We start from the raw sequence: 23,799 nt of genomic DNA on the forward strand, positions 1-23,799 counted from the left end.
GAGGAGCACCATCCAGATGGGTCCCTCAATCAAAGCAAAATGCTGCTTTCCAGATGGCAGAGCGACCCACTGAAGAATACTTATCCATAAAACAGATTCTCAAACAACTGATCCCACTGGACATACTGGTAGGCAAAAAAAAACTCCGGTTCACATGAGGGCACGAGACCAAGACGCTTGTTAAGTGTGACGTACTGCAGTATGATGTTATCAAGACACAACAGATTGATTTTATTTGTTTTTATATAATAAAAAGTCTTACACTTATTTATTTTCAACAAGGTGCAAGAGTCAGGTTTTGGCAAGCTGTACAAGAAGAATACAACGCAAAAACAGTATGGTTCAAGATCGCTGTGTTAACATTAAACAAAGATTGACTGATTTTATTGCAAAGAAAGTAGAAAATACTGAAAAAGAACCATTTCAAGTTGGGTTACTCTTATTCTTTAGTATGTCAACATTTATGTCGAACATAAGTTAAGTTTGTTCTGTGATGTAAAAGATTTTGTGGATATTTCTCACCGCCCTGACAAATGAACGTGCGTTACCAATGATCCCCTTCTCAGTTTTTTTTTGTTGTTGTTGCAATTAACATACCATCTTCCTGTTGAATGTGTATTCACTGAACTTAAACCTTCTACTGACAGTTCTTCTGGGCTTTATGGTCTATTATCACTCAATAGACTATAATACTATAAGGAAGAATACACAATAAGAGAGATACATCTATGTACATAAAAAGATACAGGAAACGAGGAAATGAAATATGTACAAGTCTTTCTTTTTTTGTTTTAAATGGGTAAGATGCAAGTGGTGGTTTTTCCTCTCCATTGAGTTGATCATCTACCTCTGCTATGTGGACAAGCTGTTGCCCTGCCCGTCGCCTGCTGCCTTCTGCCGGCTGATGTTGCTCTGAACAAACTGTTTAAGGCCGTCATAACCTTGACTGAAGAGATACTCCAAGTACCAGCTCCATGGCTTGGAATGCTGAAAAACACACACACACACACACACACACACACACACACACACACACACACACACACACACACACACACACACACACACACACACACACACACACACACACACACACAGTCACATCTGAAGGTTTCTATGATCAAAGCAACCTCCCTTAATCTCTGAAATATCACTGATGCACATCAAACTACATGTGACTTCTATAATAAATGCAGAAATAAAAAGGAGAGCCCTCGTACCTTTATGGAATTGAGGTCCATGTCCTTTCTGCCCGGCCAACACTGATAAAGAGAGAACATTAATATTCATTGTCAGCCCACCCTGCTAAATCTCACAAGATCGCTGCTGGATGTTGGAGCTGTACTGAACCAAAAAAAGGTATGTGTATTATTTAACATGATGAAAACCACGTCTCACACGGCATCCATTAATAATAAAATGTCCTTCTGTATTAATGTATCTTCTATAAAAGACCCATTAATACCACATTTGTCTCCTTGTCTTGCCTGTAAGTCCATTAACCAAACTGTACAGACTGGCAGCTGCACGCTGATCCATCAAGCGCATCTCACAGTTTAAAAACAAGCAAGAGGTACATACAGGGTTTCTGCAGGTTTCAACAAGTCAAATTTAAGACTTTTTAAGACCTTTATGAATGAAATTTAAGACCTATATCACAACAGGAAAGTACAATGAAATGTAGAGTCACAAAAGTACTTGCAAAGTTAAACTTATTAAAATTGAAAAAAAAAAATCTGTAAATATACAGCTAATTATATTTAGACAAGCGAAAGAAAGAACTACACCACGGAATAAAAAATAAAAACTTTCAGTGAGCATTAGAGGTAGCGTTACATGGACGTAGGGAAATTAAGACTGGTTTAAAATAATTTAAGACCTAGAACACAACACTAACAAATTTAAGACTTTTAGGCCTGAAATTTTGATTTTGAAATTTTAGACTTTTTAAGACCCCACGGAAACCCTGTACATAGGGAACATACTAGAAGAAAGAATTTGTCGGATCCTACTTAAGTATCTTTGTAAGACACAAGACATCCTGAACGGTGCACACTCACCTTCTGGTGAAAGTCGACGGCGTAGCTCATGAAGGCAGGGTGGTGGACGAGGTCGAAGCTCGCCCAGTATTGTGGCACGTTGCTCTTGAGCAGCAGCTCCTCTCCCAGCTGTACACCCATGCCTGGTTGAAACATTTTGGAGTTCCACAGGCAGTTGACCATGACGACTGCGTAGTGGTTGAACTCGCGGAACGTCTGGCGGCTGATGTGAAAGGCCTGCTGAAAAACAGAATTGAAAGGGAGCGACAAAATGAGAACAAAGCAAGCAAAATAAAGTGAAGAAAGAAAGTAAACCACTCTCCATATCTGCAGAGCTCCACATCTGATGTGCTGGTTAATTTGCATGCTATTTACCAAGTCCATATTTCTTAATAAAAAAGTGCCTCTGACATTTCCAGGGGAGTGTGCTGGCTGCCTGATATGTACTTGTAAATTCACAGCCCACAGTGGCAGATGTATTAAAATCAACAACTTCTTAAGTCCTCATCTGAGAGGGTATTAAAGGTTAGCAGATGTAGGTAGATGCATGTGAATTCCTGAAGAGCTAGACGAAGAGAGATGAAAAATCTATAAAAGTGACCAAAGTGATTTAAAACAAACTGCAAGTCACTTCGGAAGAGCACACCAGCTAATTGCTTAAAATGTATATGCAATCACAAGAAATGCATTCAAAACCCATGGGTTGAGATACAGCAACTGTTAAATTAGCTCTTCTAATCAAATCACTGCGAATAGAAAATCATTTCCTTCACATTGTATGCCAAGTAATTGGTGCAATGGACCAAAATGTACTCTTACAGTATTGCTGCAATGCAAATCACATCATATTTAATTTTCAAACATATATAGCAAGAACAAGGTAGTTTTATTTATTTTTTTACCTCTTTTTCTTGACTCTTGGCTGATGTCAAGTTCACCTTGTACCTGAACAAAAAAGAAACACGAAAAAACCAGTGACCTCTGTGATCATGAATTACTGCATAACAGTTTATTCTCTATGGGCTGTCAAAAAATATAATGCAATTACGTTCCAATTTTACTTTGCCGTGGCATTTTTACGCTCAGCTTTGGCAGAATTACTTCAGAGCCCTGGGGTGCAGTCAATTAGTCGACACTGTAAAGGGTTTGTGTTATTAAAGCCTGGAGTTACAAATGACGCTTGAATTCTATATAAAAAGGAGAAGAGGGCTTAAGTGCATTACCTCTCATTATCATAAATCATGCCTTAACATATACGTTTAATTTAGCCATTTGATTCCAGTTCTGTTCATTGTCATCAAATATCCATCAAAATATGAAATACTACTTTAACGGGTGATGCTAATGTATGCATCATGGTAGCGTTATTATTATTATTATTATTATTATGAATTAGGGCTGCAAAATTAATCGCAATTTTATCGAAATCGCAATATCAACTAGTGCAATATCCAAATCGCAGGGGGAATCAATATTTGTTATTGATCCTAGAGGCTAAAGAAAAAAATCTTTTTTTGGTACAGATACTTGCAAAAACACACTTCAAATAATTTTTATTTATTTATATTTTTCAATGAAAATGAGAATAATGATACAAAAATGTAGCCTAGAAATCTGGACGCACCCTAGCTGCAGCAAATGTAATCTGCAGCCAGGGTCAGTCTAGCAACTCTCTGTTGGCTTGTGAGCTGGAAATTCTGGTCAGGCCAATCACGTCGTGTATAGAGTCGGTGGGCGGGCTTAACATAAGGACAGCAGGGTTGCGACGGTTCCGCGTGAATTCCCTGCTACTTGAAAACAAAGAAGATGGCTGCTGCTGCTGGCAAACCGCGGTCTTTCGAATCAGCTTTGGCCGCGACTCTGGAAGACTTGGAGTTAAGCACTCAAGTCATTCTTAAAAAAGGAAGATGTGTTCGGAGTTTTGCCGACTGGATACGGCAAAAGTTTAATCTAGCAACTATCGTTGCTCTGGTTGGCTACGAGTGCAGAGGGAATTTGAAAGACAACCGTTTATCCCGCCCCTCGGATTGAGCCCTGCCAATGGTGAGTTCCCAGACCCAACATCTTGATGTGGGTCTGGATTGTCAGGCTAACAAAAATGATCATTCCCTCCAATATCGTGAATCATATCGCAATCGCAAGATCAGTCAAAATAATCGCAATTAGATATTTTCCTAATATCGTGCAGCCCTATTATGAATCCAACTGCTTTTCTTGGCAAGACCTGTCCTGCGTACCAGCTGAGTGGTCAGGCAGATGGTTGAGGTTAGGCAGTGACCTCGAGTGGTTAGGGTTAGGTCTGGCCAATCCTAGCACTTGAATGCTATGCAGGCTGGGTCTTGCAAAGAGAAGCAGTGGGATTCATGGTAATGCATCATGGCAGGTTGTAGCATAGAGATGAAGAGTCCCCACCTGTACATGATGTAGGCCAGTCTGTCCACGCTAACAGGGTCAGAGGCAAACAGGGCTGGGTAAAAAACTCCAGTTGGAGGTATCACCACGAGGGGGAGCCCATACTTCAGAAACGTGTCACACACCTGGGAGAGGAGGGAAATATGGAATAAAGACCCACAGAGAGTTAAAAGTGAAAGGCATATAAGCCAACATACAGTATTATCTCACTGCTGAAGCTTTAATCATGACACGCTGAACTTTGCATTTATTGTAACATGTTCTAGTCAGACATAACCCAATCTCCTTGCAGGCTTCCAAACCCTTTCTGAATTTGAGGCAAGCCAAGCCAAACCTATCAGTGTCTCTAAAATGTTTATTTGGTTGGAATATTAAGATATATTCTTAAGGGGATTTTATTCATTCATTTCATGCATTTATTCTCAAGTATTTCGGATCTCATTTTATATTTCTTGTTATATTTCCGGCCGTTATTTCATGAATCTTTTCTTTATCCTGCTGATCTGCTTTTTTGGGATCCTGCATTAATCTTTCCATATTTTATCTAATTTATTTCAAGTCTGTCTTGTATGTTTTGTAACCTTTATTTCTTATGTTCTATGTGCTGCTGCTGCTGCTGCTGCTGACTTGACCAGGAAAGCCAAGGTCCCCTCCAGACAGGTTTTAAGTAATACAAATACTCTACTTTGAATAATAACTTGTGTCCAATGCGGGGGGGTTTTTTCATAAAAAAAAAAAATGAATATATATATTTAAATACATCTACTTTTCTCCCTCATTAAAAATAATCTATGAATATTTTTAATTTCAAAACTTTAACTGCTGTCCTATTTCAAGTAAAATGTTAGCGTATGTGCACTACAAGTTATAGATTTCAACAACACACTTGTATAAGTTACATGTTGGACCACGAAAGGCTCCCTGCGATTTCACAAATTCATGCTCTTGTGTTCCAATGGTAAACTCAGACTCAAGGTGAGCTCCCTCTTCAATGGATGAAAACAGGCTTCTAGTGCACATACACTATTACACACCATACACACTAAACTCTGCACATACATTATTCTGCAAAGTGAAGCTCAAACATCCAAGTGAAGTAGCAATAAGCAAAGCACATATTTGAGTGGAGAGGATCCTTAAATAGCACCAGTAAAGCCAAGGCACAGGTTGCATCATACCTAAAAGAAAGCCACAAAGCAGATTCAATCACTAGCATCAGATCATTTACCGTCTCATAGAAGTCCAGAATGAAGCTGAGGAGGAGAGAGTGGCAGCCTTCAAGCTGAAGGCCCACAGAGGCCAGCCGACCCACAAAGTCAACCAGCTCCATCACTGAATCCTTGAACCCTGATAGAGTCATGTTTCTGGGACAGAGGGCAGAGCAGAGTCAGACACACACTTTAACCAGAATGCCATTGGAGGATTCACTCAGGTCTCTGATATGACAGAAGAAAGCTCCCAAATCAGGCACGTGGCATTTCATTACAAACACTGAATCAAGAGTGATGCTGGGAAAGTGTACATTAATACACAATCAATGATTCATACATCTAATCTCTGAACTGTACTCTGGCTAAATATCAGAGGTAAGTTTTGAAATGGCAGTGAATAAAAAATGGATCCCTCCACTTCTGGATAATTTGTTGTGAGGACTCGATACTGATGAAGCCCAGGTATTTAAACATGACTGACACTGACTCCACGCCTTCATTTGGAAGCTGGAAAATCATTTAACTGGAGATTAGGGCTGTTTTTTGGCAAACAAATTTCAATTAAAGGATTTGATGGATAAATGGGTTTAAAACCAACAGGGAAAACACACCGACTGTGTCAATACACACTTCTGCCTGAGTTGCTTTGGTTGCTAGTGGATACAAGGTGGCTTAAATTAAAGCTAAAAAAAGTTGCTGTATAGTAAATCAGTCATGATTTAATCTGAAGAAAATTAGATAACTAAAATTAATATAATTATTAAGCCTCATATCTATAACAAAATTAGGTAAATCAATTCAGAAATATTTTCATTACATAATCCCACAGTAAGTAACACTTTTATTTCATCTGTGAGTGGTAGTGAGAAGACATTTCTTGGCTTGAAAGTAAAAACTAAACAAGCTATGGCCCCTATGCTCTCAAGTCAATTCACAAAGTGTTTCAGGTATATTGCTTTTTTATGCTCAGGGCATAATCAAGTAACAGGAAGTAGATGTAAGACTTACATGGAGGTGTGGCTGTTGAGGCTGATGTCCAAGTCGTCCTCCAGAGCATACACTGAGTGCCAGGTCAGCCACTTTAACAGCATATTGTTTAGACACTCCATCAGTCCACACTGCAGACACATGATAAAGAGGAAAAGCACTAAGTATACTGCAGTTTAACCACTGAGCTAATAAAAAGGACCCAAACTGAGTGCTTTATAATAACAAGACAAACACTTAATGTTATCTATCTAAATTATAGCAGAAGCTTTTTAAATTCAAGTACAAATAGAGCTCATTCTGCCACAGGGAGGAAAACCTACCTTGAAAAACAGTGAAGATGTAAAGAAAAGCTGCATGAGGGGCTCAAACAGAAGCCGTCTGATTTCTGAAGAAGTGGAGACAGAAGGTTACAGCTGCACAAACTATATAATTAAATGCAATTAGGACATGGCACAATATGACAGGCCTTGCCAACGTGATTTTACTCTAGAGAGGAGCAAGGTTGTGTTGTGTGTATGTTTGACGGAGATAGACAAAGACAGAACACGAAATGTGAAGACAGACATGACCCATTGAAGACTCACGGGAACTGGGGATAACAGGAATGTTGCTCAGCAGGCCGAGGATCTGTGGGCGGAGGAGGGAACCATCCCAAACAGTGAGAAATTTGTAGAGAAAAGCCTCTGAACTGGAAAACCCCTCCTGGTGGAGAAATGTGACAAATTAAGAACATTGTCAAATCATTGTTTGACTGTGGTTTTACAGTGCAGCGTCAGCTAAGCATGTGGGTGCAGGTTAATAAATACAGGGAACAGTGAATGACAGCTGTGAGGTAGAGAGGCAGCTATCAGAGCCTGAAGTGTGATGCTCACCTGGAGAAAGTGCTGTGTAGACAGCAACTTGTTCAAAAACTGCAGAGCTTCTTCGGAATTCTGGGAGGCTCCTCCATCGCCGCAGAACAAAAATTCTTAACACAAATAGCAAAAAAAAAAAAAAAGGTATTTAGTAAGTGGAAAAGTCAAGAGAAAAAAAGAAAATGGTAGAGGAATCCAGATTCACTGCATCTTCACACAGTGAGACCCCCCCCCCCTCGCCCTCACCCACTCTCTTTTAAACCCTCTCAGAAAGAACCCTTTTGATATGCCAACTAGGCGATGTGTTTGGGTTCAACTCAAGGTCAGCTTTGCTTTGGATGAATCTTCCTGATAGAAGATGTCACAACAGTTCGGTAGTCGCTCCCCCCGCCCCCCTTTACCTTCGTGGAGGGCGTAGCCTAGCCAGAAGTTGAGGCGTAGGAGGGCAGACTCATCCTGTACACAGTCCAGGTACTGCAGTGCCAGACTGGAGCCCAGCAGTGAGCCCATCTGAGCGGGCAGCTGGGGGAGGTAAAATTAAGAAATAGGAAACACATACAATTAAGTATGATTGAGAGGCTAAAATAATCAAACCACCATAAATCCAAAGAAGCACAGAGAAGAGCTGGGAAAACAAAACTCATATTCCCAAGTAACTTTACTCACAAAGTTAACCACTGCATTAAAGTGCTCATATTATGCTAATTTCCAGGTTCATAATTGTATTTAGAGGTTATATCAGAATAGGTTTACATGGTTTAATTTTCAAAAAAACACCATATGTTTGTTGTACTACACATTGCTGCAGCTCCTCTTTTCACCCTGTGTGTTGAGCTCTCTGTTTTAGCTACAGAGTGAGGCATCTCACTTCTGTTCCATCTTTGTTGGGAGTTGCACATGCACAGCAGCTAGGTAAGGACTACTAGCCAGTCAGAAGCAGAGTATGAGTGCGTGCCACGCTAGCAGCTAGGCGAGCATTATAACGTGTTACAAAGTGACGCCTGTTCGTCACGGAAGTAAAGGCTGGACTACAATAGAGCTGTTTGGAGCAGTTTGTGAACAGTGTTTTCTGTTGGAGATGGTAAGTCCCTTTGGGGTGGACTTTGGGCTTTTTCACTTTGTAAACCCATTACAGGCACAAAACAGATATATAACACAATAAAGGAAAGGTAAAAAGCATAAAATGTGCACTTTAATAACAATCTGTTTCAAATCAATCTGTTTACCTGCTACATAATAAGAATAAACTAATGCTCATGTCCTTGTTTTCATTCACTGGGCCACCAATCCGCTACTGAGCTAATTCAAGTATTCAGTAATCCCCATAATACCAGCACTGGGACATTTCTGCCCTCCCACTGTATAGAAGATACAGTCACTTATTGTGTATGAACAGCAGCCTCCCAATATGGGGACTTGGTAAGAATAATAAATTAGAATGAGGAGAAGACAGACTGTGAATGGACACAGCTCAGCTCCTCAATAATTATGGAGCAACTGTATCATTAAACTGTGAAAGCACCATTCGGCTTTTGATAACAAGAGTATAGGCAATGAGGGAACTAATCAATGATCCTTTGTCAATGCCTATGCTGAATAGATTTATGAACGTGATTGACTGTACTCATCTGTCTTGCCTAAGATACGGAAAATGTAGGGCTTTCTTGGCAATAAACACAGTTGATGTTATCGTCGTCCATAAGCCTTATTGCTCACGTTGGCTTTGTAGGCGCTGTGAGAGAGGTGAATTTATGTAGCGTGACGCATAAAAGTCTGCGAGCCATTTAAAATGACTTATATTAGTTCATCAGGTCACTGAATCTGCAGGGCAAATACACATTTATAGAGAGGCCTCTTTAAATGACCATTTGCTATTAAAACTTTGTCAAATGCATTACTCAGATACATCTCATCTCACTTTCATTACTCATATAGGATAGATACATAACCATATTTGTAAAAAGAACTATGGCCTACAAAAAGGATAAGCACTGTGCTTTTACGCTCTAACCTGATAAAAAAAATTACAGTCCTAGGCCACCTCTGATGTGGAGGATTCTCGAGGACAAAGTTGTTAGTGGCCTACTAGGATGTACAGACAAAAAATATAACAGTGACACAGCACCACCCTGTGGCTGTGAGGGTACATCACAATTTACACAGACTGTGGTTGCACATCTTAATGGCATGGAGAAACTGGCATACATTTTATTCTGCTGCTTAAATGACTAATAATCTTCATGGTTAAACAATATTTTATCTGGACACTGAGGTAGATGGGAGAAGAAAGAGGGAAAGATTGAGAAGAAGCAAGACAGTAAAGAGGCTGAGGCAGCCCCAGTGTGAGCACCCCACGGATACAGAACTCAGAGATTTGTCCCAGAAGAAATTACCTCTATAAGGTGCATATTTTCCAGGAGCTGAGCAAAAGAGTGGAGCTGTACCAGGGGGACCACCTTTCTGCTGGAGGACGGCTCAGTCTGAGCCTCTTTATTAACTACAGAACACAATGCTGGCAAGACCAGGTGGCAGTGTTTCTAAGAAAGAAAGCACAGTAAAACAAGAAAATAAATAAGGGCAAGATGGGCTAGTATTTATTTTTTTATTCCCTGAAATTAACAAAGGGCTAAAATCATGATTTACCGATTAATTACAAATATATACTTTATAGATAGGATACTTGACATTATCTTCTGACCATGTTGTTCCCTGCAATTATACTTTAGCATTTTGCCGAGGTGGGGCTGATGAAATGCTGGAAGCGGCAGCAGTAACTGTAGTGTAGCAGGAGTGATTGGGAACACGGTAAGCAAGCAGTGCATCTAAAAAATGTAAATAGACTTCCATACCCTTTTCCTGGGGTTGGTCTTATCTTTGACTGTGGAGGCCAGACTGATGCTGGAGGCAGCCTGGGAACCGTCCCTCTTCTGGACCGCAATCAACGCTGATCTCCAGGGCATATTGTGGTTCCTAAACACACTCTGCAAGAAAACAGAAAACATACAATTGTGTTGGTGCTTTAGAGATGATGGTAATAAAGTAACATATACATAACATGACGGCAGAATGAGCATCAACTGCACGGTCCATGCGCAAACCTTAATTCGTGATGGGATGGAGAGTGTCACCAGTTCAGGGCAAAACACTTTGTAAAGTGACAGTAGATTCAGGAGGAACGGCTGCCTTCCCTAAAGAAAACAATATCAACACGCTCAATATGACACATCTTTGTACTTGAAATCTCTTTTTTTGATTTTTTTGTGTCCTAATAATGCAGAATACAACAATAACCAATGATAGTGGAAAGGGTAGCCTCTCATGGGAATAATGCACAGAGTGTAGGAAAAAAAAAACATCCTGGGATTTCTCATTGAATAGATTATTTTTTACTGGGTAAGGCAATAATGTACTAGCTTTGATAAATGGCTGCAGAGGACATCAAATCAGCAGCAGCTTTACCAGTTTCGACTGTAGCTCCAGTAGCTTCCTGACTCTGAAGACTCGCACTACAACGAGAAAAAAATGAAGCTGTCAATAATGCTTACAGAAGTGATAAGAATATTGAAAAGAGGAAATAATGGAGTAAACCGAAAAAAAATTGCATTGCAATCATATTTCAGGTGTGAAAATGTCTAACTTACCACTTTCCTTTCTGGTCAAAAGGTACAGCAGATGGCAGATGAAAGGACACTGAAATAATGTGACAAAAGATAATGAGTTCACATCTCAGCAGTTGTTTAGTGGATCCCTTATCGCGTTACAGTGCTGCAGTCATTTCATTACACCGGTAAGCGGACAATCGTTCACATGTGAACAAACAGGACAGCACAACCCTCTTTTGTAATGAATGTTTTATATGCCTTAACCAAATAAACGCATTATCTGCCTGGTCAGGCAGAAATTAACCTTCTTTTAATGTCTGTGTCTCAAACAAGGCACAACATCCATAAACAGAAAAATAGCTTGCGGATACAAATATACATGTCATTTAAATGACAAATGAGCTTAGTAAACCATAAATTTGTTGCTCAAAGAAGTGTTAATGATTATGAATAGTATACAAATTTGATTTGATGCCATCTTACTAGAACAATGCAAAGATCATCAGCACACATACCAGATTTTCCTCTGTGACGAAGCTAAAGATGAAGCCATAGATAGCTCGAAGTTGGTCCTTTGCGTCAATCATGTCAAATACAGTCAACACCCACTTTATGAAAAGAATCTGAAAATTGTACATGCAAGTAAACACACAAATGGATTAACTATGGTGCAATCAAAAGCAGGTACACAGACACTCACTCATCTTAAATATTGTATAATTGAAACTCCTTTTTTTTTAAGCTAAAATGCACTTATTTTTTAATGATGACTGAATTACTATATTATTAAAACGAGAACAGAGAACAGTAGTTTTAAATCATATCATTTTGCTTAAAATAGTTAGTTATAACCTTAGTAATTACAATAATGTTAATATTCTTTAAGAGTACAGAGAAAATATGTATATTCCAAACAACATACTTGTAAATTACTCATGAACAGAAAACAGATTAAAAGAATTTGAAAAAAATCTCATTTGCACTTACTTGTGTGCTGACAGGTATTTTGCCAACCCCCAGCCATACAAACGCTCGAACAACAGCCTCCTGAGGTACCACGGTGGCAGGAATCAGACACTTCAGCACCCGGGGACATAGAATAGTCCCTATACAGAGAAATTCACACAAACAAAATCAGTTGTGTGTTCCTACACTTTTGGTAAAGAATGAAGACAATTTGTGTGCCATGTGTTTAAATTGCGGGGATAATGTGTGCTCAATGTACACCATATCAATTACATAAGCAATGGGCTCTCTGGTTTCTACCCACAGTCCAAAAACAGGCAGGTTAGGAGAATTTTAGGCTTTAATTTTACATAGGTGTGAATAAGAGTGTGACAGACACTGTCCAATGTGTACACTTGCTTGGTGTGTGCAGGACAGACTCCAGCCACCTACGACCCTCTACAGGTTAAGCACCCAAGAGGATGAATGTTTTTTTTCCCAGTCCACCGCTACTGCTAACTGTCTTACCCATACGGAGGCTCATAGCAAACTCCAGCATAATAGAGATGGTCTCTGGGGAAAGTCCTTTACTGTAGGCCACCTTCTCCACCAGCACCATGTTCCTCTCCACATCATCGTTCCCATACACAGGAGTACCTGCTTCAACTACAAGAGGGAGAGATAACATCAGAGTGTGTATATGCATTTAAAATGGTAAAATACTCACAGTCTGACCGATACAAGAGGTAATGTCAACAAGTTCAGATTCAGAGTTTGTTGATGTTGTGTCACATGACAGCAGATGAGCCGATACTGTGCAAACCGTTTGTTTGAACAAACTCCAGTATTATCTGCCGAAAATCTGTGAATTTCACGTTCATTCGCTAGCACGGGATAGATTTTACAGTTTAGCGGAGTGTAACATCCATAAATATTTAGGAATTTGGTGGCTAATGATGACGAATCCTGGAACTGCTCTGTAAATAAGTCTTTTTGGTTTACAGGACAGAACAACCTATTAAAAAAATTATTTAAGAGTTTTTGGATGATACAGGTGTGTATGCTAGAAGTGGGCTCTAGAAGATTGGGTTAACAACATTTTTTACAATGTGGTGGATTTCACAAAGGTGGTGTAATCTCCTTCATCTATGAATCATTATATGTGTAACATACTGCATATACTGTAGTGTCATCTGTGTACGTCGTTAATTTAGGATGTTTTTTTAGTACCAGTGGTAAATCGATGGTAAAAATGGAATACAAAAGTGGGCCTAGGCAGCTCCTTTGAGGAAGTCCACATTCCACAGAGACGCTACCTGAGTAACTTTGATTAAAGAAGACTCTATTTACCAAATAGCTTACCAAACAGGCCGCTGCAGATGGCCTAAATCCATAACACTCAAGCTTTTCAAGAAGAAGCTTGTGGTCAATAACACCAAATGCTGCCGTAAAAGCTAATAGGACTGCTCCACAGATCATTTTGTTGTCCAGATCTTTGAGTTTAAACTAATTTAAAAAGTCTGATGGGTTGGCCAAATGTTTTCAGGTGATCCTTTTAGGGATCAGGGTTCATATGCATTTTAACCAATACTTTTCGGCAAATTTCCATGACTATGTGTTCCTGAAAATGTCAGTTGACATTATACAATAAGAATAAAATACAATATGACAACAACCATGATAATTACACCTCATTTAGATGTAAAAATAATAATAATAACCACCGATCCGTCACTATTAATTCAGTGTAAGTGGGCCAACCCAGGCAGTGGCAACAGATGACGTCATAAAACCACGCGTCGGGTTATTCCTCCAATATTGAGCTTTTGATAATGTTGTTGCTGTCTGTGTTTGTACATAACTAATACTGACTTAACGCTGAGGCTAGCTCTGTTTTGGGACTGTCTCGTGCACTGAGTTAAGAGCTAACGTTATTTTACTGTAAGTTAGCAACATTAGCTGCCAGTAAAGCTATGTTACACCCCAAAACACAATAAGTAACGTTATATCCTGGCGTTGTCCACCTTTCGGCATCCTATATTTCCTTGCGGTAACGGTTAACGTCAGGTCAGATATCTAACTAGCTAGTATCGTTGGTAAAAGTAACGCCACCATCTGCTTCGACCGTATTGACCGAGCCAAGTCCTACCGTCAGAGAAGTACTTCAGGGCCAGAACAAATGGGTCCTCCGCCTCGTTCTTTCTTCTCTCCTTATCTGCGACTCTCAGACTTCTGTTATTGCTGCGGCTGGACACAGACTGATCGTTTGGAGACGACGTGTCGGAATCCGGCGGCCCCGACAGGTTTAACTTAGCTGCCATTTCTACATTGCTAAACACTTAAAAACACCGTACTCCACTCTGTCTTCAGCCATTCAAACAAAACTCAAATCCTCCGCGCGACCGTTTGGTCTGCGCTTGCGCATTGTAGTATTTCCGCTCGGTTGCTTCCCGGACGTTGTAGTCCGTTTGCCTTCAACCGACAGTCAACTAGGACTACAATTATTATATCGTCCTAGTGCCGGTCAAGTAGCTGTTCATCTGACTGGGGATACGTCGAATAACGTCGAAAACTGGTAAGAATTCCACACAGAAAATAGACAAATAGGGTGTTCACATAGCCCTCTGATTGAACTAGCTTGTGACACTGGCCAGATGTCATAGTTATACAATGCTGCAGTTGAAATAATAATTTGTTTGTCGTGCTCCCATAGCAATGAAATTTCAAAAATGTCAGCAGCAGCAACGCTTTACAGAAACACTGTCTGGATAACCCACAGAACTCACTATCAACATTTTTCACAGGGAGCACTGTCATGTCTTTAATAGAAATTAGTTGCAGTGAGGTCTGTGAATTATTCAAAATGACTGGGATACTCTGAAAATGGGTTGGTTCTGAATGTTTTTTTAAATGTAATTTTTCAATCCTGTGAACATCGCAAATGAAATTGCAGTCACCTCCATTTTACTCTAGGTCTGCAACTAATGATTCTTTTTTATTATCAATTAGTCTTCTGAATATTTTCTCAATGATCGCTTTGGTCTATAGAATGTCAGAAAAAGTTCCTAGAGCCTATAACATATTCAAATGTCTTGTTTTATCTGACCAACCGTCCAAAACCCCAACACATCAGTTTACTATCATAGAAGAAAAACTAAATTGTTGCCTATATCTCAAATAAAACTAAAACTATTCTATACTATATTAAACTATCTAAACCATACAAATCCAGATTGTAAGAATATGACATGGGAAACTGCAGGAGGGTGCAGTCTCTGTACTTGTTGCTGTATTTAGTTGTTTTTATGTTGGTCAAGCTGTTAAGCAAGCACCACAGTGACTTTACTCCCAAACTGTAAACTGTAAGTGCCGCCAGTCCAGTTGTCATGCTTAGGGGTAGGAGCAAGGGCAAAATCACTCCATTTTGTCTTAAGAGCAAGAGACATAAAAGAAAGACCTTTCTGAGTTGAGCTGTTTGTCCCCTCACCCTCAGTGTTTGGTCTCCCAGGGGCCTGGTTCTTTTCTGCCCCTGTAGGGTTAGAATTAGGTGTGGGTTTTGCTGTGTTGAAAATGGCACTAGAATGACGCACATTTTCAGCCCATTCTCTAAAAATGTCAGTCAAATTCTGCAGTCAGAAATCATCAAAAGAGATATTTATTTACAAAATAAAACTATTTAATCAGGCTTCCTCTATGATACAATTTCCTCATAGCTACATTAATTTCATACTAAATTGACAATACAATTTCTATTATGAATTATTGCGTTAAGCAGAAATTGACTTAAGATCACAAAACTGATCGACCTGTAATGCATAGAATAAAATAAGCAACAAATCCCTCACAGCGAACCACATATCTTCGTCCATAAAGCTTTGTATGCAGTTAATATGGTGATATGATGGAATTACCTTGACAGGGACTGTCTGAAGTTATATAACAAGATTACAACACAAAAATCCCACTACAGCACCCACCATTGCAAATGTAATTATTTATATTATTAACTTAAACTGTAAGACATGCGAGAGAGCTAATAAAACAAACAATATTTAGGCAGTCTCACCTCCAATTCTTTATTTTAAGTATATCATTTACATAAATGTTGTGAATCCCCAATACTGACAGGAGTTTGAATTGAGATTGTATCCCCTAACCAGAACTTTAACAGGAATGCGTTTTATATCTTCAGAGAAAAAAACCAAACCAATCCGCAAAATCTTTAAGAGACCGTGAATAAGTTTATGACTTCAACTGTGAATTACAAAGGTAAATTCCGATTTTAACAGGCAAAAATACTTTTTTAATTTGGTTATGTTCTGCTGTACAATCTAGCAGCAGACACCTGAGGCAGCAACCGCTGTAATTCCCAGCTAAACAACTTAATTGTGATACCTGAACTGAAAGGAGAAAGGGGATATCCAGCTAATTTAACTTTGGGAGAAAGGATTTCATGCGTTCTTCTACAAAAATGTACTGAAATGAAAAATGCACAAGGATTTATATATTTTTTCTTTCTGAGATTTGCGTTCTGGCAACACTGCACCAAAATAGGTTGTGGCTATGTAATACTAGTTGATGTATAATTAGTACAAAATTGTTTCAAAAGTGCTCATTTTAGTTCATGTTCTATACTCTTGACCAAATGAAACATGCTTAAACGATTGAAACTCCTAAATTATCAGTTTCTCCTACAGTATAAAAACAAATTAGAAAAAACAAGCTACAAAGATTCTTTCTTGAAAAACAGCATTCTCAAATCAACTTTTAACATAAATGAATTCACTAGATTAAAAACACAAACATTTAACACAGTGTAGGACTAAAATAAATAGGAAAAATTTATTCACTATTTAGACAATGAGCTGAGCTTATGAGAGTTTCCACAGGTATGATTGTCCACGGTTATGTAGAGTGTGTATGGATCAGAAGTTTTCAGTTTCACAGTAAGAGTGCAAAGGAGTAATCAGTCAGCCAGCTGGATGGAACAGGAGATGGATGTGAGGATATTACTGGAAGTGACTGATTCCTTCAAAATATGAATTACTACAATCCATAGGGGCGCACCAGGTTCCCTTCGTTGTGGCTTGGACCTAAGTAGAAGAGGCTCTTAAGACTGCTTGACCTTGTTCTTTTCCTGGTCATTGATGTGCTGTTCCTCTCGGCTGTCCTCTCTCTCCGGCCGGTCGTCACTCTGGCGGGCAATAAGCAGTCGGCAGGTGAGCAGAATACCAAAGACTAGAGCGTGGGCGTACCGTTTCAGGGGGTCTCCTACTAGCTGGTGGAAGAACAGTACAGCTAGCATGACGAGCAGCAGCAAGAAGTTGGCCACATCCTTCGGCCTGCCGGGTACAAGGGTGAGCACCACACCGCAGCCCACCTCCAGAGAGCCAATGATCTTACGAAGCAGGACTGAGCTGATACCAATCTTTTTCAGGCCTGGCAATGCCTTGGCATAGCTTTTGTATGCCCTTTTCTGAAAGGATAAAGTACAAAGATCTATTTAAATATCTCATTGAACTCACATTTAACTAATGTCATACAAACTCTCATGGGTGTCTTTGGGTGAGGCTATTTAAGGACTATGTAACGTCACCATCCTCAAGTCAAGTGTTTATCATTCAAAAGCATTTATTTCATCACTATGCTTGCAAAATTGCTCTTCGACCTATTGCTTAATAGTCTGTTACTGTAAACAATTATTATAAGAAGAAATCTTGTGAGCATATTAGTCATTGCAGTTTGCATGGAGCCTAAATGCATGCCAGCTATCATCTTCCACACTGGTCATTTCAACATCAGCACCAGTGGGTGCATCTCACAGAATTTGCTGGAATCCGCCGCCATTGCTCTTCGTATTAAAGGAGAAGCATAGCAGCTACAACCTATTTAAGCTATAAAGAGAAAGCTATAAAATATAGAAATCTGCTGATTATCCTGCATATATGTTTGCATCGTTCAGCTAAATTATAGCATGTATTGATCTATCATTCCTTATTGATCCCTGTTTAGCGTTTACTAGCTAATGTTAGACACATTTTCGGATTGCTTTGTATCCATACTGATTCATGGCTGTTGCCCGTGTTAATACCAAAATATTCATTCAAGTTCATCTTAAACATACAGGCGTAGCTGCAACTGTATTAATGTGTTACTACATGCAATAACGGTACAGCAGGTCTTAACATTTGAAATACAGGAATCAACTCTGGAAAATGAACTAATGTCAATGTTTCACAGAGGCAGTGACGTTAGTTATGAAGAGCATTTCGACATCGAAAGCTTTAATTTTCCGCATCTTTTACTATTTAGGTCAGCAACTCCACATTATTCGAGCCTGAGAGCCTTTCGCGTCTGCAGCCAACACAGAACAATGGCCTTTAACGTTATCGTTAGCTACCCCCACAGATGCGGACAGTTTATTGTTAAGCTTTCACTACTCACCATTTCACTGTATGCATCTTTGCTTAGTCTCGGAGTGAGTTTAATGGTCCCCATAAACACGAAAAATAAACCCAAAGCAAAAGAAAGGGCCACAATAGTAATTGTCCTTGGTGAGGCCATCTTTCGCTGCGTGTAGCAGGCGCTTCGGCGCTTCCCCCTGAACTGAATTGAAATGAAAGTCGGACGGTTTCCCGGTGAAGATGCACCACCAGGGGGATGGGCTTCTGGGTGAATGACAAAGATGGCGACGCGCAGGTCCTCTCTCTGCGCCGCATCCAGGAGCACAACTGTAGCTGACAGGAGCTCACCTACAACTCAAAACACAGCTTTACACTTTTCATAATTAATAGGCCACTTTAGCTTCCATAACTAGCTAGCTAGGCTACAATACATCCTATTTCAATTTTAACTTGCAGAGTTAGCTAGCTAGGTCAGAAGATCATACATTGAGGTTGCAAACGTTTATATACTGTCTATGGTTGCAAAGCAACCAGCAAAAACTCTAGTAAGTCACTGCACCAACCAAAAAAAAATAGTCCCGCAACTCCCCATAAAACTACAAATTGACGTTTTTAAATTTGTATGGAACAAACAAATTAGATACAACTAATAATAAAACTGATACTCTAATAAACTAGAGAGGTGCCGATGGCAGGTGTATTTTGTTACTTCTGGAATGAGTTTCCCCATTTTCAGTTTTTACTAAATTAAAGCAACACAATGCTTCTTTCCGACCAAGTAGTTACAGGAACACAAAAAGGAAAATTCCTACTTCTAAACCGTTCTACTAACTACTCTTCCCCCAAAACCGGGGAAGAGTAGTTAGTAGAACGGTTTAGAAGTAGCATTTGCATTCACCCTGGCCAAGTGGTCACAGGAACTGACCTTTTGTTATTAGCCGCTTTCCGACCGGAGGGATTTTTGCAGTTCCTAGAACATAAAATTCCTAGAACTCTTTTTTTTCTCGTGTTCCGACTGGACCAATTTGGGGATTTTTAAGTTCCTCTGGCAGTTCCTGTAACTCTTTCAGCTCCTACTTCAGGGCAGGGTCTTTTCGCTGTTCCCTTTTCAGCATAGGGACCTAGGTCAACGAGGGTCGGGTTTCCGGTACAGACAGACCAACAACGGGACAATTTTAACAATTTTCGCCATGTTATTCATCACTAAATTCACTTCTGACAACATTTTAGGCGAGAAATGAACTGTTAACATTTCGAATATAGGCAGTCTTGCGAAAATTGATGCCGAATTGAACATTTGCTTCAAAGTTTTCGGAGGTGAGAAGCTCCATGAAGTGAGGCGACAGTCGGCAGGCGACAGTCGGCAGACGCCGGCCCCGGCCGCAAACTCATCGCTCGGCTAGTCCTGCTCAGAAACCCCGCTGTAAGCCGGAGGTCTCTCAGACCGCTCTTGTAAATAAGAGGCTTTTATTTCGCCATTGGCAGTTTGTTTGTTTAAATATCACAACACATGTCCATCATAAGATTAACGGGAACCTGTGGTTAACTGTCTTTTCGGAGTTAAACTCCACAAGCGTGCCTTAGCGAGGCTTGACAACCTCGCTGTCCGGGCATCACACACACAGACACACACACACACACACACACACACACACACACACACACACACACACACACACACACACGTCCACAACCCAGCCGGCAGAGAGGGGGAGAGAGAGATACCCGTTTCTCTTCGGGAGACTTGTTTAAATTATGACAAATATGCTATATACATTACATTTAGTATTTGGTTCACACTTTTTTGTTTTCTGATTTTAACGCTATAAAGACTGTTGCCGTGCTTGCATTACTCCTTTACCCCTCCTATAGTCCCTATGGCCACTTGGCCAGTGCGAATACAAATGGTAAAATGGTTTTGGGGGAGAGTAGTTAGTAGAACTGCTTAGAAGTGGACTTTTCCTATAACTACGTTCCTGTAACTACTTGGTCAGAAAGCGGCTATTATAATCACAGCCATCTAACCACCACTATGCGGAAAAGGGAAAAGACCCTGCCCTGAAGTACGAGCTGAAAGAGTTACAGGGACTGTGGCCAGAGGAACTTAATAATCCCCAAATTGGTCCAGTCGGAACAGGAGAAAAAAAGGGTTCTAAGAACGTTATATTCTAGGAACTGCAAAAATCCCTCCGGTCGGAAAGCAGCTTTTGTAACTTTTCCCGCTTTGGTCCCCCTACAGGTTGGAAGCGGAATTGTCCATTACATTACATTGTCCAGTTCATTCGAACTACAGATCCGAGGCAACCCGACAGAGCTGGCCCGACGCATAAGCGAACTAAGCGGCTGCTTAGGGCCCCGTGGCTACCAGAGGGCCCCCAAGAGTGCTTGATGTCTCACAATTGAGCCGGTCTATTTAAAGATAAGGTGTTGCTGCTAATTGGTACCACATTAGTCTTTAAATGCTTATTTGCACATTATGAGTGCTTAAACTAATATTTACAATACACAAGTTGGTTTAGTGCCAAGTGCAGTGGCAAAACGTTACAATGTGCAGAGTCCCCAAACCAAATCCTGCTTAGGGCCCCCAAAAGTCTTGGGCCGGCCCTGCAACCCGATCTGGCAAACTTGCACACTGTAATGTAACGGACAATTCCGTTTCTAACCTGTAGGGGGACCGAAGCGGGAAAAGTGACATATTGTTGCTTTAAAGATGTAATCTCGAAGATTTTCATTTTCTATTGGGATTGTGGTGAAGACAACTTGGAGGAAGCGCTCCCCTTGGTGGGGCGCACTGCTCAAAAATGCCACCTAGGGCTGCGCTCAAAGTTTGACTTTGACCTCGATGCAGCTGACCTCTAAGGCGCAACTAAAGCCAGAAGCAATGATGACGTATAGCCTACCTGCGCTGCACTGTGAGCTGTTTACCGCGTATCATGTTTAGGCGACTTTACAGTTTTTCTCCACTGTAGGCCTATACACACACACAAAAATGGAAATATGCACACATCAGAAAACTTGATGCTCATGTATCAACAGAGCTAGCAGTAGCTTTATATTTACCCATAAAAATAGAATGAGTTCTCCAGATGAGATTCCTATGTATTTACCATACAGACATTAGAGTGATATTGACCTTCTCATCTAACACTTGGAAAGAAAGCGAATAAGTGTTTCCCAAAATGTTAAACTTTTCATTTAAGATAGATCCTTCTTTATTATCTGACTAGTACAGTGCCTGTTCAAAATGTGCCTGTTTGCTTGGCCTGAGGTACTGCTGCGTGTAGCTTTCTCCAGAACCTTTGTACCCCAAAATTACAGAAGGACCCCAAAGCACTGACGGCGGTGCTGTCTCGTCTTGTCATAAATCGTTTTTATTTCAAATTCAACACTATTTAGCCGACAGTAATGTTGTTAGTGTTATAAGTTAGCAGCATTCTTAAACAACTGGACCCAGGGTGAGCATAGAGGGTTAGTCTGAGTGAGAAGGAGGAAGATTGCTCTATTTGCCCGGTCGGCTCCGAGATGAAGTTGTCTTTCGCTGCTGTGTATTTAGAAGTGGTGAATTTACAGCTCACAGAAACTTAATACAATATAGTGTCTTGCTTTTGTTTGATATGTAGTGTCGCACAAAATGCAATTTAAGATGGGCTTTTTTTTATTGCAGAAGACTTCGAACTAGCGATGGAGACCATAAACTCACTATGAAAATGTTTACTGAGGTAATAAATCAAGTGAGAAGTGGGTCACTTTCTCATATGTCGCTGACACACTAACCAGACGGCCGACCGTTGTTAGAAAAGGCAGTCGGACTGATCATTCGGGTCCCCGAGATCCTAAAAACTGCCTCAAAACACACTGAGGTGACACCGACTTGACCGTACGTAATACATCTCCATAGCAGCAGGCGGCGCTACTCTGTATCAAAGGGTACTTTTTATTGTTGCCCAAGAAATGAAAACCGGCAGCTGATTGGACGAACACGTCACGTGAGTTTGTTTTCTCCGGAAATTCAAAGCCAGACTGTCATGGCGGCTTGTTCAGAATACGATCTCATATTGTACTAAAATAGTTTACTGAAACGTGTTTCTGAAAACTTTTTAAGCAAGAAATAGGCCATGCAGTTGCTGAATCTGTCTTCATTTCAGATCGACACAGGTCAGTTCAAAAGATTTTCGTCAGATTTTGAGAGGCTCATCCGCTTGCCATTTCCGGGTGAGTCCCGACTGCCCTGTTTCCGACTGAACATGTCAGGTCGGCCAAAATGAAGGCTGACAGCCCCTCAGACGGACGACGGCACGGAACACGGAACACACTGAACAGACTCGACTCACCGACCTCGCCAGACTGTCCAACTGTCCATAGACTTCTACAGAAACCGACCTCTTTTGCAACCGCACGTGTCGCCCTCTGCTGGAATTCAGATAGAATGCAAGTTTAAGGCACTTCTGCATTTGCAGCACTTGGCCGAACCGGATGCTTTGTCCATTAATATTATACAGTGTATGGTAGACACGGAAGAGCCAGCGTTATAGCTAGCTTTTTTCCTCAACTTTCTTTCCTCAACCTTTATTGGGTGGTCATTTAGTTTAATTCACACTTATTAATATCCAACACTGTCCAAACTGCTCCAAATTCCAAACCCCAAGTTCATTGGGTACCCAGGAAACAAAATGAGATTAATGTAGGACTATTTAAATACCAGCGAGTAATGGCGACACTTCAACAGAACTATTTGCCACGATGGATTTGCATGAAAAGCTCTTTATAATCAACAAACCACTTATGTTTATCTTTTGTCAATTTAACGATTGTGTAATTGCTTTTTGCATTTTGTCAAGGAGTATGTCAGTATAGAAGCTGCAGCACTAAGACTCAAATCTGTTGTGCCATCTGGTAAGAGTTTATCCAGATATAGGAAACAAACTGTGGATTGTGGAAGAAGGTCAAGATGACTAAAATTCTGCCATGGAGGAATGTCTTGTGATCACTACATTTCTGACAGAATAATTACGAAATGACAAAAAGAGGGGGAACAACGGTTGTGTCTATAGATGGTAACGCAAGATTTGAGAAAGTCTCACGAGATGGTTGAGGTTAGGCATTGCCTCGATTGGTTAAGGATAAGAAGTCTCGACCATCTAGAGACCGGAAACAACAGAACCAAGTTTGTTTGTGTATACATTCAGATAAACAATCTTGTTCTTCGTTTGTTGTCAGCGTTATATTTTTAAATCTTAATAACTTTTAGCACAAATACTTTGTTTTGTTGCTGCTGCTTCAGTGTAAACACAATAGATATTCCATGCAAGTTGTGAGAAAATGTTTATTAATATTATTATCAT

General features: G+C 40.3%; 2 protein-coding genes across 2 annotated transcripts; both read right to left on the reverse strand.

Annotated features, from left to right (window-relative positions):
* Positions 1–202: 202 nt before the first annotated feature.
* Positions 203–14,558, reverse strand: cenpi (centromere protein I). Its single transcript, XM_039813155.1, has 20 exons — positions 14,203–14,558; positions 12,582–12,719; positions 12,096–12,214; positions 11,624–11,731; positions 11,148–11,196; positions 10,966–11,012; positions 10,605–10,694; positions 10,356–10,487; positions 9,900–10,043; positions 7,908–8,028; positions 7,525–7,619; positions 7,237–7,354; positions 6,973–7,037; positions 6,671–6,780; positions 5,680–5,815; positions 4,452–4,576; positions 2,942–2,984; positions 2,061–2,279; positions 1,221–1,262; positions 203–987 (listed from the first exon to the last, which is right to left on the reverse strand). Exons 1-20 carry the CDS (start codon positions 14,372–14,374, stop codon positions 853–855), a joined length of 2,208 nt encoding a protein of 735 aa, XP_039669089.1. The 5' UTR covers positions 14,375–14,558; the 3' UTR covers positions 203–852.
* A 1,546-nt stretch (positions 14,559–16,104) lies between these two features.
* tmem35 (transmembrane protein 35) lies at positions 16,105–18,753 on the reverse strand. The gene is made up of 2 exons (XM_039812754.1): positions 18,498–18,753; positions 16,105–17,529 (listed from the first exon to the last, which is right to left on the reverse strand). The coding sequence occupies exons 1-2, from the start codon at positions 18,615–18,617 to the stop codon at positions 17,164–17,166; spliced, it is 486 nt and encodes a 161-aa protein (XP_039668688.1). The 5' UTR covers positions 18,618–18,753; the 3' UTR covers positions 16,105–17,163.
* Between the last annotated feature and the right edge of the window lie 5,046 nt (positions 18,754–23,799).

Source organism: Perca fluviatilis, chromosome 10 (genome assembly GCF_010015445.1).
Source record: "Perca fluviatilis chromosome 10, GENO_Pfluv_1.0, whole genome shotgun sequence".
Lineage (NCBI taxonomy): Eukaryota > Metazoa > Chordata > Actinopteri > Perciformes > Percidae > Perca > Perca fluviatilis.

Coding starts and splice junctions, on each gene's coding strand:
- cenpi (XM_039813155.1), bottom strand. CDS start 14,374: ATGGCAGCTAAGTTAAACCTGTCGGGGCCGCCGGATTCCGACACGTCG. Junction 12,720..14,202: donor CCTGAAGTACTTCTCTGACG/GTAGGACTTGGC, acceptor TCCCTCTTGTAG/TTGAAGCAGGTACTCCTGTG. Junction 1,263..2,060: donor CCGTCGACTTTCACCAGAAG/GTGAGTGTGCAC, acceptor TCTCTTTATCAG/TGTTGGCCGGGCAGAAAGGA.
- tmem35 (XM_039812754.1), bottom strand. CDS start 18,617: ATGGCCTCACCAAGGACAATTACTATTGTGGCCCTTTCTTTTGCTTTG. Junction 17,530..18,497: donor AAGATGCATACAGTGAAATG/GTGAGTAGTGAA, acceptor TTATCCTTTCAG/AAAAGGGCATACAAAAGCTA.